We start from the raw sequence: 18,809 nt of genomic DNA, 5'->3' as shown, positions 1-18,809 counted from the left end.
CCTGGGAGACTTCAATCTTCATTGGGGCTCTTTGGAAGACTCAGCTGCCAATAGGCTTGCCACTTTTCTCTCAGAAAATGTTCTTATCCAACACTGCACGGAACTAACACACTCTAAGGGCTCAATTCTGGACCTTGTTATTTATAAAGCAGACATGCTTACTATTGCTATCCCTATTCAAGTAGACTGGTCTGACCATTTCCTCATCCCCTTCTCTCTTCACCTAACACACTCTATAACTCTTGGCCAACCTAAAAGGACTACTACCTGGTTCCGTAACACTGAAAACATTGACCTTGACACACTTTGTGATTCTGCTATGCTTTCACTTCGAAGGCTAGACCCTAACTTGGATGTCAACGATCTTACCTCCCAATGCCTCTCCAGCCTTGCAGTCGAAATTGAGAACGTCGCTCCACTTCAAAGCAAAAGGAAAAGGCCTATTCCTTCAGCACCAGAGCTCAATAAATCCCTTTATGAAGAAATGAAGAACCTGAGAATCCTGGAGAAACAATGGCGACAATCTCCATCCACCACTAATCTTACTATTCTACGTTCAGCAAGATCAAAATACTACAAACACATCTTCGATGTAAAAGCGTCACACTTCAGAACTCTCCTCGACTCAGCCAAAAACATACCCAAAAAACTATCTGACCTCATCAAAAATCCTAATTGCTCTCCCTCAACCACCAAGCCTGACGATTCTCCAAAGAAAGCAGCAGAATTCGCTATATTCTTTGATGAAAAAGTGAAATCACTGGTCAATCAGGTCTTTCATCCTACCCCCCTAGAGGAGCGCAAATCCTTAGTCATTTGGCAGAACTTTCACGTCATCTCTGAAGATGCCCTCCTCAAATGCATCCTCAAAACAAAACCCTCTAACCATTCTTTTGACCCCATCCCTAGGGACATTGCCATTGATTTCTACACCCATACTCTTTCTTATTGGACTAGTCTGGTTAACCTCTTCCTCAACGAAGGTTCCCTTCCTGTTGCCCTTAAAACAGGACAGGTTACCCCACTTCTTAAAAAACCCTCCGCTGATGCAACCGACCTCAACAACTTCCGCCCTATCACCAACCCCTGTGTAGCGAAACAACTTTCCCTATATATTAAGGATAATAATCTTCTTGACAATTTCCAGTCTGGTTTCATTCAAAACTGCAGCACCAAAAAAGCCCTGCTGCAAGTGATCGACGATGAGCTGCGTATACTCGGTTCAGGAGGGTCTTGTCTTCTGATTCTTCTAGACCACTCTCCAGCCTTTGACACTGTCAATCACAACACCCTCCTTAACACTCTTCAACATAGAAGGGGCTTCGAAGGCACAGTACTTAAATGGTTTGCCTCATTCCTCTTAAACAGATTCCAAATGATCAAAATAGTGAACAGTCTTTCGTCTTCATCGGCGGCAGGTCAAGGCGTCCCTCAAGGTTCTATCCTTGCACCCACTTTGTTCAATCTCTATTTGGAAGCATTAGGGAACATCCTAAGTAAATCTGGGATCCGTTACCATCTCTATGCGGATGACACTCAAATCTACCTTAAGGTGTCTTTCGCACACGATATCTCACTCCTCAACTCTATCCAAAACTGGATGTTAGCTCATCAACTCATTCTGAATCCTTCCAAAACTGAACTCCTCCTACTCTCTACCTAACTCTCTCCTCCTGCTCAGTCTTGGATGGATCAGCTGAATTTACTCAACAATAAACCTATCGTTGTCAACAGAGCTAAATCTCTTGGTGTCATACTTGACAAAAGGCTCAATCTACTCTCCCACATTAATTCCATGGCAAAGAATTCACGATACCAACTGCGCCTTCTGTGGGGGATTCGACAGTCCTTTCCGGAGCAGGACCTAAAAACCTTGGTCCAATCTCTGGTTCTCTCTAGATTGGACTATTGCAATTCTCTTCTTGCTGGCCTCCCCAAATCCCACCTTCCCCCTCTTAAATCCGTTCTCGATTCAGCGGCTCGTTTTGTCTTTGGGGCCAAAAGAAGTGACCACATCACACCCATTTTGTCTTCTCTTTGATGGCTTCCCATTGGGGCAAAATCAATCTACAAGACTGCCTGTATCACCCACAAAGACTTGCGCACTTCCTCCCGTCGATACCTGCCAAATAAACTTAAAATTTGTGGTGGCTCTAGACCGTCTCGTAATGCGGAAGATTTACTGCTTGAGCCCCCCACCTTCAAAAAATAAGGATCGATGGCTCAATCCTTCTCAGGCAATGCGGTTAGAATGTGGAAGTCGCTTCCTCCACTGCTCCGCACCACCCCCTCTACCCGGACTTTCAAAGCTGACCTCAAAGCTCTTCTCCTCCAAAGACACTTCCAGAACTAATACACCCCTATTTATGTCCCTCAAGGAAGTTCTTTCAATATTGTAAATTTGTAACCCATGCCTGTACAATATTCATCCTATTGTGTTTTTGGTGGTTTTTTTTGCGTGGCTGCCATCTATTGTTTTAGTTTACCCTTTCTTGTTTGTTTCTGTAACGTGTAAATGTGTAATATTCTCATTATGTTACGTACTTTGTTCTATTGTGAAGCGCTCTGACACCTTTGGGTAAAGGCCGAGCTATATACAAATGCATGAAATAAATAAAATAAACAAACAAGAGTCTAGGAACTACTCCCAGCGGCGGAGCCACCGATGAGGATTGGTGGTCCACTGTTTATGGAGCAGCATCATCCATGCCAGGCAACCGAGGAAGGAGAACTCCAGCGAAAGCCAGAACCACACCCCAGCAGAGACTGGAGCCAAGAGAGGGGGGGGGGGGGGGGCAGAGACTGAAGCCGAGAAGAGGGGGAGGGGGGGCAGAGAGTGAAGCCGAGAGAGGGGGGGCGGACTGAAGCCGAGAGAGGGGGGGGGGGCAGAGACTGGAGCCAAGAGAGGGGGGGGGCAGAGACTGAAGCCGAGAGGGGGGGGGGGCAGAGACTGGAGCCAAGAGAGGGGGTGGGGGCAGAGACTGGAGGCAAGAGAGGGGGGGGCAGAGACTGAAGCCGAGAGGGGGGGGTAAGGGGGAAGAGACATGAGAAGACAGCAAGAGGTACCTTCTGAGCTCGCGCAGGAGAGATCTCCACAGCCAGAGGGCTCCCAGGGTGCGATTTCTGGGTTCTCGCTCTTGCACAATGAAGTTCTTCTTCTAGGCGCTTGCACTGTAGAGGGAGAAAAGAGAAACTCTACTTAGGGGAGTCTCAGAGTTCAGCTCTCTCTTATTCCAGCCCCAAACGGAAGACAGAACTGAACTAAGAGTGTGATGACCCCCCCCCAGGGTTCAGTGATGTAGCATTGATGGCAGCACCCCAACTGTGAAAACTGGTCTAGAACAACTGCCCTCTCCCCAACCCTCCACTCTCCACGAGAGCCTCCTTCCGAGTAGACTGCCTCACTTGTATACCCTCAGCCTCCCTCCGAGGAGACTGCCCCCCCCAGTCTCCCTCTGAGTCTGCCCCCCTTGCACGCTCCCCAGCCTCCCTCCGAGGAGTCTGCCCCTCCTCGCATGCCCCCAGGCTCCCCTGAGGAGTGTACCCTCCCTCGCATGACCCCCGTCACTCTCTGAGGAGTCTTCCCCCTTGTTTGCCCCCAGCCTCCCTCCGATGAGTCTGGCCCCCCTTGCATGCCCCCCCCAGCCTCCCCCAGAGCCCCCCTTGCATTCTCCCCAGCCTCCCCAAGGAGTCTATCCCCTTGCATGCCCCTCCAGCCTCCCTGCCTCCCCTCGCATGTTTCCCCGCCCCCCTTAGGAGTCTCCCCTCCCCGCAGGCCCCACAGGCTCCCCCCCCCGGAGTCTCCCCTCCCCCAGCCCCCCTCCAAGAAGTCTCCCCTCCCTCAGTGAAGTCTCCCCTCCCCCCATGCACCCCAGCCCCCCTTCGAGGAGTACCCCTCCCCCCATGCCCTCCAGCACCCCTCCGAGGAGCCTCCCCTCCCCGCATTCCCACCAGCCTCCCTCTGAGGAGTCTGCCCCCTCCCTCGCTTGCCCCCCCAGCCTCCCTCCGAGGAGTCTGCCCCCCTTGTAAACCTCCCAACCTCCCACGTGGATTTTACCCACCCACACATGCCCCCCAGTCGCCCTCCGAGGAGTCTGCCCCCCCTTACATGCCCCACAGCCTCCATCTAAGGAGACTGCCCCGCCTTGCAATCCTCCCCAAGCCTCCCTCTGAGGCTTGGGGAGACCTGGTTCAACGATACCTCTCACTCTATGTTTGATCTCCTTGTACCCACAGGTTATTCTATACTTAGAAATGACAGAATTGACAAAGTTGGGGGAGGTGTTGCAGTCATCTTTAGAAACTCCCTTCAACTTAAGGCTCTTCCCAACAGCTCCTTCCACACTTTTGAATGCCTATCTCTTGAGCTTCAATTGCACCACCGCTCACCTCTCAGATTCCATGTTATCTACCACCCGCCTGGAAGCAGCCCTTCGTTTATGGAGGAACTCACGGACTGCATCAGCGACCAATACTCGCAAAGTGACAATCAGATCTTCGTGGGTGACTTCAATGTCCACTGGGGCTCGCCTCAAGACACCTATGCGAACTTACTGGCCACCTTCCTCTCTGCAAACGATCTTATCCAACACTGCACTGAAACAACACACTCTAAGGGCTCAACCCTGGACCTTGTCATTTCTAAAGCAGGCTTGCTGACCATCGCTACCCCTATTCATGTAGACTGGTCTGACCACCTCCTCATCCCATTCTCTCTTCAGCTATCACACTCTATAACTCTCGGCCAGCCTAAGAGGGCTACTTCCTGGTTCCGTGACACTAAAAATATTGACCTCAGTACCCTCTGTGATTCTGCTTTGCTATCACTCCCAAGGCTAGACCCGGACCTAGATGTTAACGAACTCACCTCCCAATGCCTCACAGTCCTTGCAGTCGAAATCAATAATGTCGCTCCTCTCCAAAGCAAAAAGAAAAGGCCCACTCCCTCAGCACCTTGGTTCAACAAATCCCTCTATGAAGAAAGGAAGTACCTAAGAGTCCTTGAGAAACAATGGAGACAAGCGCCCTCCACCGAAAATCTGGCCACGCTTCGTTCAGCAAGATCCAAGTACCACAAGCACATCTTCCTTGGAAAAGCGTCGCACATCAAATCCCTCCTTGACTCAGCCAAAAATTGACCCAAAAAACTATTCGACCTCATCAAGAACCCAAACAGCTCTCCCCCAACCTCCAAATTGAAGGATTCCACAAAGAAAGCAGCGGAATTCGCTATATTCTTTGATGAAAAGGTGAAATCACTTGTAGATCAGGTCATTCATCCTACCCCTACAGAGGAGCGCAAATCCTTAACCATTTGGCAAAACTTTGACCCCATCTCTGATGATGCCCTACTTAAATGCATCCTCGATACAAAGCCCTCTAACCATTCTCTTGACCCCATCCCTAGTGCCATTGCCATTGACTTCTATACCCATTCTCTCTCCTATTGGACCACTCTGGTCAACCTCTCCCTCAGTCAAGGCTCCCTTCCTGTTTCCTTCAAAACTGGGCAGGTCACCCCTCTGCTTAAAAAACCCACCGCTGATGCGAACGACCCTAACAACTACCGTCCTATCACTAACCTACCCTTTCTTGCGAAAATCACAGAAAAATGTGTAGCGAAACAACTCTCTCGCCATATCAAGGACAATGATCTTCTGGACAACTTCCAGTCCGGCTTCATTCAGAACTGCAGCACTGAAACAGCCCTGCTGCAAGTGATTGATGACGCGCTGCGGATACTCGATTCAGGGGAGTCTTGTCTTCTAATTCTTCTTGACCTTTCTGCAGCCTTTGACACTGTCAATCACAATACTCTCCTTAACACTCTGCAACAGAGAATGGGCATGGAGGGCACTGTGCTCAAATGGTTTGCTTCCTTCCTCTCTGATAGATCCCAAATGATCAAAATAGCGAACAGTCTTTCATCTCCTTTAGCGGTCGGTCAAGGTGTCCCTCAAGGCTCTATACGTGCACCCACACAGTTCAATCTCTACTTAGAACCATTGGGAAATCTCCTGAGTAAATCCGGGATCCACTATCATCTATATGCGGACGACACTCAAATCTACCTTAAGGTGGCCTCCACTCACGATCTCTTCCTCCTAAGCTCTACTCTCGACTCCATTCAAAACTGGATGTTAACTCATCAACTGGTCCTGAATCCCTCCAAAACTGAATTCCTCCTCCTCTCCTCCTCACTTTCTCCTCCCCCAGTGCAATCATGGATGGATCAGATTAATCTACTGAACAATAAACCCATCATTGTCGAGAGCGCAAAATCCCTTGGCGTCATACTCGACAAAAAACTCAATCTACTCTCCCACATCGATTCCATTGCAAAGTCTGCTCGATACCTACTGCGCCTTCTTTGGGGGATTCGTCGCTTCTTCCCGGAGCACGACCTTAAAACCCTGGTCCAATCGCTGGTTCTCTCCAGATTGGACTACTGCAATTCTCTTCTTACTGGCCTCCCCAAGTCCCACCTGTCCCCCCCTGAAGTCTGTTCTCCATTCAGCAGCTCGCTTCATACATGGGGCCAAAAGAAGCGACTACATCACACCCATTTTATCCACCCTCCGTTGGCTTCCCATAGAGGCAAGATCTATCTACAAGACTGCCTGTATCACCCACAAAGCCTTGAACTCATCCTCCCCTCGCTACCTGGCGGATAAACTGAAACTCTCTGGTGGCTCCAGACCATCACGGAATGCAGAAAATTTATTGCTTGAATCTCCCACTTTCAAGAAGGAAGGATCGATGGCCCAATCCTTTTCAGGCAACGCGGTGAGAATTTGGAACTCACTTCCGCCTCAGCTCCGGACCACCACCTCTTCCCAGGCCTTCAAAACTGACCTCAAATCTCTCCTCCTTCAAAGACACTTCCAAATTTAATTCACGCCCTATATTTTCTGAAGGAAGTCCTTCCATTATAGGAAATTCTGTTCTCCATGCCTATAGAAGTGCCTTCCCAGTGTGTTTTGTGTTTTGAGTGTCTGCCATATATTGCAGTACTATACTTTTACTTGTATTTTGATCGCTTTTGTAACATGCACACATGTCACTTTCTCCTTTTGTAACGTATCGTATGCTACCTCTTGTATCTTGTTTGCTTTTGATACATGCACTATGGCCACCACTGCCTCATGTAACGTAACTTCTGTTTTAGTGTTCTGAGTGTCTGCCATTTATTGCAATTTTTCTTTTTTTTTTTTTTTTTTTTTACTTTCTACCTCTAGGTGTACTTTGTATGCTCTTGTAACCTGCACACATCACTTTTTCCGTTTGTAACGTATCGTTTGCTACCTCTTGTATTTTGTTTGCCATTGATTCTTGCACAATTGTCACTATTGCCTCATGTAACGTACCGTTTGATTTTGTAACATGCTCACTTGTATTTTTGCTCCTTATGTATCATTACTGCTGCTATTGTGAAGCGCTCTGACACCTTCGGGTAAAGTCCGCGCTATATAAAAACGCATTAAATAAATAAATAAATAAAATACCAATCCAGTCGGTATGTGTGTGGTCAGGGGCGCAACTGTACACTAACTGCGGGGTGAGGAGGGGGGGCTAAAACTCCCAGCCAGGGCTGGCCCTAGCACTGGTCGCGCACGGTGCAAGTCATTTTCTCTTTTTCTTCTTCTCCATGAATTCCCTCACTACCGCTCACCAACAATGCACCTCATCTCTCTATAGCACCTTTCTGACAAACATTTCATGTTTTTTATAGGGCTACTCATAGTTTACTCACGCTCAGTTCTGTGATCTGCATGGTACATGTTCTTTGTAGCAGGCGCATTAACCCTCTGCACTGTGGGTGGCAGGAGTGGGCATGTGAGTGCACGGTGAGCGATGTGACAGTGTGAGAGTAGGGTGAGAGGAGTGACTGCAGGGTGAGTGAGGTGACCATATGAATGTGGGTGCAAATGCAAGTGCAGAGTGGGACAAATAAATGCATGGTTAGTGATGGGCTTGTTTGAGTGAGATTTCAGATTGAGCAGGGAGGGGGACAGGTGAGTAAAGGGTTACATGAGTGCAGGGTGAATAGTGTGCTTGTGTGACTGCAGAGTGAGGTACAAGGTGAACAGCACAAGTGCATTGTGAGTGCAGAGTGATCACTGTAAGTGCAGGTTGAGCGGGTGAATGGTGTGAGTGCATGGTGATCAGTGTGAGTGCAGGGAGAGCGGGTGAATGGTGTGAGTGCATGGTGATCAGTGTGAGTGCAGGGTGAGCGGGTGAATGGTGTGAGTGCATGGTGATCAGTGTGAGTGCAGGGGGAGCGGGTGAATGGTGTGAGTGCATGGTGATCAGTGTGAGTGCAGGGTGAGCGGGTGAATGGTGTGAGTGGATGGTGATCAGTGTGAGTGCAGGGTGAGCGGGTGAATGGTGTGAGTGGAATGTGATCAGTGTGAGTGCAGGGTGAGCAGGTGAATGGTGTGAGTTCATGGTGATCACTGTCAGTGCAGGGTGAGCGGGTGAATGGTGTGAGTGCATGGTGATCAGTGTGAGTGCAGGTGAGCAGGTGAATGGTGTGAGTGGATGGTGATCAGTATGAGTGCAGGGTGAGCGGGTGAATGGAGTGCATGGTGATCAGTGTGTGTGCATTGTGATCAGTGTGAGTGCAGGGTGAGTGGGTGAATGGTGTGAGTGCCTGGTGATCAGTGTGAGTGCAGGGTGAGCGGGTGAATGGTGCGAGTGCATGGTGATCAGTGTGAGTGCAGGGTGAGCGGGTGAATGGTGTGAGTGCATGGTGATCAGTGTGAGTGCAGGGTGAGCGTGTGAATGGTGTGAGTGCATGGTGATCAGTGTGAGTGCAGGGTGAGTGGGTGAATGGTGTGAGTGGATGGTGATCAGTGTGAGTGCAGGGTGAGCGGGTGAGTGGAATGTGATCAGTGTGAGTGCAGGGTGAGCAGGTGAATGGTGTGAGTTCATGGTGATCACTGTGAGTGCAGGGTGAGCGGGTGAATGGTGTGAGTGCATGGTGATCAGTGTGAGTGCACGGTGAGCAGGTGAATGGTGTGAGTGGATGGTGATCAGTGTGAGTGCAGGGTGAGCGGGTGAATGGAGTGCATGGTGATCAGTGTGAGTGCATTGTGATCAGTGTGAGTGCAGGGTGAGTGGGTGAATGGAGTGAGTACATGGTGATCAGTGTGAGTGCAGGGAGAGGGGGTGAACGGTGTGAGTGCCTGGTGATCAGTGTGAGTGCAGGGTGAGCGGGTGAATGGTGCGAGTGCATGGTGATCAGTGTGAGTGCAGGGTGAGCGGGTGAATGGTGTGAGTGCATGGGGATCAGTGTGAGTGCAGGGTGAGCGGGTGAATGGTTTGAGTGGATGGTGATCAGTGTGAGTGCAGGGTGAGCGGGTGAATGGTGTGAGTTCATGGTGATCAGTGTGAGTGCAGGGTGAGCGGGTGAATGGTGTGAGTGCATGGTGATCAGTGTGAGTGCAGGGTGAGCGGGTGAATGGTGTGAGTTCATGGTGATCAGTGTGAGTGCAGGGTGAGCGGGTGAATGGAGTGCATGGTGATCAGTGTGAGTGCATTGTGATGAGTGTGAGTGCAGGGTGAGCGGGTGAATGGAGTGAGTACATGGTGATCAGTGTGAGTGCAGGGTGAGCGGGTGAATGGAGTGAGTGCTTGGTGATCAGTGTGAGTGCATTGTGATCAGTGTGAGTGCAGGGTGAGCGTGAAAGTGAAGGGCGAGAATGAGGAGCGAGTTGTCGGAATGCAGGGTGGATTCCCAAACACTTGAATAAACTCAGCATGTTATTGAGGGCTGGCGTTGGGTTTCAGATATAAGTTAAACTATTGCTGTTATAGCATTAATCAAGGATCGAGGGTGGAGGAAATAAATAATGTGCTGATCCTGCAACAGTCTTATGATTAGGGTTGCCAGATCATTATTTTGATGTCCCAGACGGGCCAAAAATAAGCAGTCACCTAAAGCAGTATTTTCAGCACTTTCAGGGCATACTTCGAACAGCTGAGACACACAACGGGGGTGGGGGTACGCGCCTGTGTGTGGTATAGATTTACTAACACTGTGACAACCGATCCAGTCTGTATGTCTATGCTATAGATCACAGTGAGGTCCGATCCAGTCAGTATGTGGGTGCTATAGATCACAGTGAGGTCTGATCCAGTCAGTGTGTGTGCTATAGATCACAGTGAGGTCTGATCCAGTCCGTGTGTGTGCTATAGATCACAGTGAGGTCTGATCCAGTCTGTATGTGTGCTATAGATCACAGCGAGGTCTGATCCAGTCTGTGTGTGGGTGCTATAGATCACAGTGAGGTCTGATCCAGTCTGTGTGTTTGTGCTATAGATCACAGTGAGGTCTGATCCAGTCCGTTTGTCTATGCTCAAATTTATTGCTTGAATCTCCCACTTTCAAGAAGGAAGGATCGATGGCCCAATCCTTTTCAGGCAACGCGGTGAGAATTTGGAACTCACTTCCGCCTCAGCTCCGGACCACCACCTCTTCCCAGGCCTTCAAAACTGACCTCAAATCTCTCCTCCTTCAAAGACACTTCCAAATTTAATTCACGCCCTATATTTTCTGAAGGAAGTCCTTCCATTATAGGAAATTCTGTTCTCCATGCCTATAGAAGTGCCTTCCCAGTGTGTTTTGTGTTTTGAGTGTCTGCCATATATTGCAGTACTATACTTTTACTTGTATTTTGATCGCTTTTGTAACATGCACACATGTCACTTTCTCCTTTTGTAACGTATCGTATGCTACCGCTTGTATCTTGTTTGCTTTTGATACATGCACTATGGCCACCACTGCCTCATGTAACGTAACTTCTGTTTTAGTGTTCTGAGTGTCTGCCATTTATTGCAATTTTTCTTTTTTTTTTTTTTTTTTTTACTTTCTACCTCTAGGTGTACTTTGTATGCTCTTGTAACCTGCACACATCACTTTTTCCGTTTGTAACGTATCGTTTGCTACCTCTTGTATTTTGTTTGCCATTGATTCTTGCACAATTGTCACTATTGCCTCATGTAACGTACCGTTTGATTTTGTAACATGCTCACTTGTATTTTTGCTCCTTATGTATCATTACTGCTGCTATTGTGAAGCGCTCTGACACCTTCGGGTAAAGTCCGCGCTATATAAAAACGCATTAAATAAATAAATAAATAAAATACCAATCCAGTCGGTATGTGTGTGGTCAGGGGCGCAACTGTACACTAACTGCGGGGTGAGGAGGGGGGGCTAAAACTCCCAGCCAGGGCTGGCCCTAGCACTGGTCGCGCACGGTGCAAGTCATTTTCTCTTTTTCTTCTTCTCCATGAATTCCCTCACTACCGCTCACCAACAATGCACCTCATCTCTCTATAGCACCTTTCTGACAAACATTTCATGTTTTTTATAGGGCTACTCATAGTTTACTCACGCTCAGTTCTGTGATCTGCATGGTACATGTTCTTTGTAGCAGGCGCATTAACCCTCTGCACTGTGGGTGGCAGGAGTGGGCATGTGAGTGCACGGTGAGCGATGTGACAGTGTGAGAGTAGGGTGAGAGGAGTGACTGCAGGGTGAGTGAGGTGACCATATGAATGTGGGTGCAAATGCAAGTGCAGAGTGAGACAAATAAATGCATGGTTAGTGATGGGCTTGTTTGAGTGAGATTTCACATTGAGCAGGGAGGGGGACAGGTGAGTAAAGGGTTACATGAGTGCAGGGTGAATAGTGTGCTTGTGTGACTGCAGAGTGAGGTACAAGGTGAACAGCACAAGTGCATTGTGAGTGCAGAGTGATCACTGTAAGTGCAGGTTGAGCGGGTGAATGGTGTGAGTGCATGGTGATCAGTGTGAGTGCAGGGAGAGCGGGTGAATGGTGTGAGTGCATGGTGATCAGTGTGAGTGCAGGGTGAGCGGGTGAATGGTGTGAGTGCATGGTGATCAGTGTGAGTGCAGGGGGAGCGGGTGAATGGTGTGGGTGAATGGTGTGAGTGCATGGTGATCAGTGTGAGTGCAGGGTGAGCGGGTGAATGGTGTGAGTGGATGGTGATCAGTGTGAGTGCAGGGTGAGCGGGTGAATGGTGTGAGTGGAATGTGATCAGTGTGAGTGCAGGGTGAGCAGGTGAATGGTGTGAGTTCATGGTGATCACTGTCAGTGCAGGGTGAGCGGGTGAATGGTGTGAGTGCATGGTGATCAGTGTGAGTGCAGGTGAGCAGGTGAATGGTGTGAGTGGATGGTGATCAGTATGAGTGCAGGGTGAGCGGGTGAATGGAGTGCATGGTGATCAGTGTGTGTGCATTGTGATCAGTGTGAGTGCAGGGTGAGTGGGTGAATGGTGTGAGTGCCTGGTGATCAGTGTGAGTGCAGGGTGAGCGGGTGAATGGTGCGAGTGCATGGTGATCAGTGTGAGTGCAGGGTGAGCGGGTGAATGGTGTGAGTGCATGGTGATCAGTGTGAGTGCAGGGTGAGCGTGTGAATGGTGTGAGTGCATGGTGATCAGTGTGAGTGCAGGGTGAGTGGGTGAATGGTGTGAGTGGATGGTGATCAGTGTGAGTGCAGGGTGAGCGGGTGAGTGGAATGTGATCAGTGTGAGTGCAGGGTGAGCGGGTGAATGGTGTGAGTGCATGGTGATCAGTGTGAGTGCAGGGTGAGCAGGTGAATGGTGTGAGTGGATGGTGATCAGTGTGAGTGCAGGGTGAGCGGGTGAATGGAGTGCATGGTGATCAGTGTGAGTGCATTGTGATCAGTGTGAGTGCAGGGTGAGTGGGTGAATGGAGTGAGTACATGGTGATCAGTGTGAGTGCAGGGAGAGGGGGTGAACGGTGTGAGTGCCTGGTGATCAGTGTGAGTGCAGGGTGAGCGGGTGAATGGTGCGAGTGCATGGTGATCAGTGTGAGTGCAGGGTGAGCGGGTGAATGGTGTGAGTGCATGGGGATCAGTGTGAGTGCAGGGTGAGCGGGTGAATGGTTTGAGTGGATGGTGATCAGTGTGAGTGCAGGGTGAGCGGGTGAATGGTGTGAGTTCATGGTGATCAGTGTGAGTGCAGGGTGAGCGGGTGAATGGTGTGAGTGCATGGTGATCAGTGTGAGTGCAGGGTGAGCGGGTGAATGGTGTGAGTTCATGGTGATCAGTGTGAGTGCAGGGTGAGCGGGTGAATGGAGTGCATGGTGATCAGTGTGAGTGCATTGTGATGAGTGTGAGTGCAGGGTGAGCGGGTGAATGGAGTGAGTACATGGTGATCAGTGTGAGTGCAGGGTGAGCGGGTGAATGGAGTGAGTGCTTGGTGATCAGTGTGAGTGCATTGTGATCAGTGTGAGTGCAGGGTGAGCGTGAAAGTGAAGGGCGAGAATGAGGAGCGAGTTGTCGGAATGCAGGGTGGATTCCCAAACACTTGAATAAACTCAGCATGTTATTGAGGGCTGGCGTTGGGTTTCAGATATAAGTTAAACTATTGCTGTTATAGCATTAATCAAGGATCGAGGGTGGAGGAAATAAATAATGTGCTGATCCTGCAACAGTCTTATGATTAGGGTTGCCAGATCATTATTTTGATGTCCCAGACGGGCCAAAAATAAGCAGTCACCTAAAGCAGTATTTTCAGCACTTTCAGGGCATACTTCGAACAGCTGAGACACACAACGGGGGTGGGGGTACGCGCCTGTGTGTGGTATAGATTTACTAACACTGTGACAACCGATCCAGTCAGTATGTCTATGCTATAGATCACAGTGAGGTCCGATCCAGTCAGTATGTGGGTGCTATAGATCACAGTGAGGTCTGATCCAGTCAGTGTGTGTGCTATAGATCACAGTGAGGTCTGATCCAGTCCGTGTGTGTGCTATAGATCACAGTGAGGTCTGATCCAGTCTGTATGTGTGCTATAGATCACAGCGAGGTCTGATCCAGTCTGTGTGTTTGTGCTATAGATCACAGTGAGGTCTGATCCAGTCTGTATGTGTGCTATAGATCACAGTGAGGTCTGATCCAGTCCGTGTGTGTGCTATAGATCACAGTGAGGTCTGATCCAGTCTGTATGTGTGCTATAGATCACAGCGAGGTCTGATCCAGTCTGTGTGTTTGTGCTATAGATCACAGTGAGGTCTGATCCAGTCTGTATGTGTGCTATAGATCACAGTGAGGTCTGATCCAGTCTGTGTGTTTGTGCTATAGATCACAGTGAGGTCTGATCCAGTCCGTTTGTCTATGCTATAGATCACAGTGAGGTCTGATCCAGTCTGTGTGTTTGTGCTATAGATCACAGTGAGGTCTGATCCAGTCCGTGTGTGTGCTATAGATCACAGTGAGGTCTGATCCAGTCTGTGTGTGGGTGCTATAGATCACAGTGGGGTCTGATCCAGTCTGTGTGTGTGCTATAGATCACAGTGAGGTCCGATCCAGTCTGTGTGTGTGCTATAGATCACAGTGAGCTATGATCCAGTCTGTGTGTGGGTGCTATAGATCACAGTGAGGTCTGATCCAGTCCGTGTGTGCTATGGATCACAGTGAGGACTGATCCTGTCCGTGTGTGGGTGCTATGGATCACAGTGAGGTCTGATCCAGTCTGTGTGTGGGTGCTATAGATCACAGTGAGGTCTGATCCAGTCTGTGTGTGGGTGCTATAGATCACAGTGAGGTCTGATCCAGTCTGTATGTCTATGCTATAGATCACCGTGAGGTCTGATCCAGTCTGTGTGTGGGTGCTATAGATCACAGTGAGGACTGATCCAGTCCGTGTGTGGGTGCTATAGATCACAGTGAGGACTGATCCAGTCCATGTGTGGGTGCTATAGATCACAGTCAGGTCTGATCCAGTCTGTGTGTGTGCTATAGATCACAGTCAGGTCTGATCCAGTCCGTGTGTGTGCTATAGATCACAGTCAGGTCTGATCCAGTCCATGTGTGGGTGCTATAGATCACAGTCAGGTCTGATCCAGTCCGTGTGTGTGCTATAGATCACAGTCAGGTCTGATCCAGTCTGTGTGTGGGTGTAGATCACAGTGAGGTCTGATCCAGTCCGTGTGTGTGCTATAGATCAGAGTGAGGTCCGATCCAGTCAGTATGTGTGTGCTATAGATCACAGTGAGGTCTGATCCAGTCTGTGTGTTTGTGCTATAGATCACAGTGAGGTCTGATCCAGTCCGTGTGTGTGTGGTATAGATCACAGTGAGGTCTGATCCAGTCCGTATGTGTGCTATAGATCACAGTGAGGTCTGATCCAGTCCGTATGTGTGTGGTATGGATCACAATGAGGTCTGATCCAGTCCGTATGTCTATGCTATAGATCACAGTGAGGTCTGATCCAGTCCGTATGTGTGGGTGCTATAGATCACAGTGAGGTCTGATCCAGTCCGTGTGTGGGTGCTATAGATCACAGTGAGGACTGATCCAGTCTGTGTGTTTGTGCTATAGATCACAGTGAGGTCTGATCCAGTCCGTATGTCTATGCTATAGATCACAGTGAGGACTGATCCAGTCCATGTGTGGGTGCTATAGATCACAGTGAGGTCTGATCCAGTCCGTGTGTGCGCTATGGATCACAGTGAGGTCTGATCCAGTCCGTGTGTGGGTGCTATAGATCACAGTGAGGACTGATCCAGTCCGTGTGTGGGTGCTATAGATCACAGTGAGGTCTGATCCAGTCCGTGTGTGTGCTATAGATCACAGTCAGGTCTGATCCAGTCTGTGTGTGGGTGCTATAGATCACGGTGAGGTTTGATCCAGTCCGTGTGTGTGCGCTATAGATCACAGTGAGGACCGATCCAGTCCGTGTGTGGGTGCTATAGATCACAGTGAGGTCTGATCCAGTCCGTGTGTGGGTGGTATAGATCACAGTGAGGTCTGATCCAGTCTGTGTGTGTGTGGTATAGATCACAGTGAGGTCTGATCCAGTCTGTGTGGGTGCTATAGATCACAGTGAGGTCTGATCCAGTCTATGTGTGTGCTATAGATCACAGTGAGGTCTGATCCAGTCTGTGTGTGGGTGCTATACATCACAGTGAGGTCTGATCCAGTCTGTGTGTGTGCTATAGATCACAGTGAGGTCTGATCCAGTCTGTGTGTGGGTGATATAGATCACAGTGACGTCTGATCCAGTCTGTGTGTGTGTGCTATAGATCACAGTGAGGTCTGATCCAGTCCATGTGTGTGTGGTATAGATCACAGTGTGGTCTGATCCAGTCTGTGTGTGCTATAGATCACAGTGAGGTCTGATCCAGTCCATGTGTGTGCTATAGATCACAGTGAGGACTGATCCAGTCCATGTGTTTGTGCTATAGATCACAGTGAGGTCTGATCCAGTCCGTGTGTGTGCTATAGATCACAGTGAGGTCTGATCCAGTCCGTGTGTGTGCTATAGATCACAGTGAGGTCTGATCCAGTCCGTGTGTGGGTGCTATAGCGCACAGTGAGGTCTGATCCAGTCCGTGTGTGGGTGCTATAGATCACAGTGAGGTCTGATCCAGTCCGTGTGTGGGTGCTATAGATCACAGTGAGGACTGATCCAGTCCGTGTGTGGGTGCTATAGATCACAGTGAGGTCTGATCCAGTCCGTGTGTGTGCTATAGATCACAGTCAGGTCTGATCCAGTCTGTGTGTGGGTGCTATAGATCACAGTGAGGTTTGATCCAGTCCGTGTGTGTGCGCTATAGATCACAGTGAGGACCGATCCAGTCCGTGTGTGGGTGCTATAGATCACAGTGAGGTCTGATCCAGTCTGTGTATGGGTGGTATAGATCACAGTGAGGTCTGATCCAGTCTGTGTGTGTGTGTGTGGTATAGATCACAGTGAGGTCTGATCCAGTCTGTGTGGGTGCTATAGATCACAGTGAGGTCTGATCCAGTCTGTGTGTGTGCTATAGATCACAGTGAGGTCTGATCCAGTCTGTGTGTGGGTGCTATACATCACAGTGAGGTCTGATCCAGTCTGTGTGTGTGCTATAGATCACAGTGAGGTCTGATCCAGTCTGTGTGTGGGTGCTATAGATCACAGTGACGTCTGATCCAGTCTGTGTGTGTGTGCTATAGATCACAGTGAGGTCTGATCCAGTCCATGTGTGTGTGGTATAGATCACAGTGAGGTCTGATCCAGTCCGTGTGTGTGCTATAGATCACAGTGAGGACTGATCCAGTCCATGTGTTTGTGCTATAGATCACAGTGAGGTCTGATCCAGTCCGTGTGTGTGCTATAGATCACAGTGAGGTCTGATCCAGTCCGTGTGTGGGTGCTATAGAGCACAGTGAGGTCTGATCCAGTCTGTGTGTGTGCGCTATAGATCACAGTGAGGTCTGATCCAGTCCGTGTGTGTGTGGTATAGATCACAGTGAGGTCTGATCCAGTCCGTGTGTGTGCTATAGATCACAGTGAGGACTGATCCTGTCTGTGTGTGTGTGGTATAGATCACAGTGAGGGCTGATCCAGTCCGTGTGTTTGTACTATAGATCACAGTGAGGACTGATCCAGTCCGTATGTGTGTGCTATAGATCACAGTCAGGTCTGATCCAGTCTGTGTGTGTGCGCTATAGATCACAGTGAGGCCTGATCCAGTCTGTGTGTGTGTGCTATAGATCACAGTGAGGTCTGATCCAGTCTGTGCGTGTGTGCTATAGATCACAGTGAGGACTGATCCAGTCAATGTGTGTGTGGCATAGATCACAGTGAGGACTGATCCTGTCTGTATGTGTCCTATAGATCACAGTGAGGTCTGATCCAGTCTGTATGTGTCCTATAGATCACAGTGAGGTCTGATCCAGTCCGTGTGTGTGCTATAGATTACAGTGAGGTCTGATCCAGTCCGTATGTGTATGGCATAGATCACAGTGAGGTCTGATCCAGTCTGTGTGTGTGTGCTATAGATCACAGTGAGGCCTGATCCAGTCTGTGTGTGTGTGCTATAGATCACAGTGAGGTCTGATCCGGTCTGTATGTGTGTGCTATAGATCACAGTGAGGTCTGATCCAGTCTGTGTGTGGTATAGATCACAGTGAGGTCTGATCCAGTCTGTGCGTGTGTGCTATAGATCACAGTGAGGACTGATCCAGTCCGTGTGTGTGTGGTATAGATCACAGTGAGGTCTGATCCAGTCCGTGTGTGTGTGCTATAGATCACAGTGAGGTCTGATCCAGTCCGTGTGTGTCCTTTAGATCACAGTGAGGACCGATCCAGTCCGTATGTGTCCTATAGATCACAGTGAGGTCTGATCCAGTCTGTGTGTGTGCTATAGATTACAGTGAGGTTCGATCCAGTCCGTGTGTGTGTGGTATAGATCACAGTGAGGACTGATCCAGTCCGTGTGTGTGGCATAGATCACAGTGAGGTCTGATCCAGTCTGTGTGTTTGTGCTATAGATCACAGTGAGGTCTCATCCAGTCTGTGTGGGTGCTATAGATCACAGTGAGGTCTGATCCAGTCTATGTGTGTGCTATAGATCACAGTGAGGTCTGATCCAGTCTGTGTGTGGGTGCTATACATCACAGTGAGGTCTGATCCAGTCTGTGTGTGTGCTATGGATCACAGTGAGGTCTGATCCAGTCTGTGTGTGGGTGATATAGATCACAGTGACATCTGATCCAGTCTGTGTGTGTGTGCTATAGATCACAGTGAGGTCTGATCCAGTCCATGTGTGTGTGGTATAGATCACAGTGTGGTCTGATCCAGTCTGTGTGTGCTATAGATCACAGTGAGGTCTGATCCAGTCCATGTGTGTGCTATAGATCACAGTGAGGACTGATCCAGTCCATGTGTTTGTGCTATAGATCACAGTGAGGTCTGATCCAGTCCGTGTGTGTGCTATAGATCACAGTGAGGTCTGATCCAGTCCGTGTGTGTGCTATAGATCACAGTGAG

General features: G+C 49.3%; 1 protein-coding gene across 1 annotated transcript in view; it reads right to left on the bottom strand.

The window, feature by feature from the left end:
- Positions 1–18,809, bottom strand: part of MIPOL1 (mirror-image polydactyly 1) — a 1,493,682-nt gene that overhangs the window by 472,464 nt on the left and 1,002,409 nt on the right. The window contains exon 13 of the mRNA XM_085627930.1: positions 3,067–3,171. Within this exon, the coding sequence (XP_085484056.1) occupies positions 3,067–3,171 (105 nt within the window). The remainder of the gene's footprint in view (positions 1–3,066; positions 3,172–18,809) is intronic.

Source organism: Triturus cristatus, chromosome 9 (assembly GCF_964204655.1).
Source record: "Triturus cristatus chromosome 9, aTriCri1.1, whole genome shotgun sequence".
Taxonomy (NCBI): domain Eukaryota; kingdom Metazoa; phylum Chordata; class Amphibia; order Caudata; family Salamandridae; genus Triturus; species Triturus cristatus.
The sequence above is the reverse complement of the archived record's forward strand: the minus strand, read 5'-3'. Positions and strand labels throughout refer to the sequence as shown.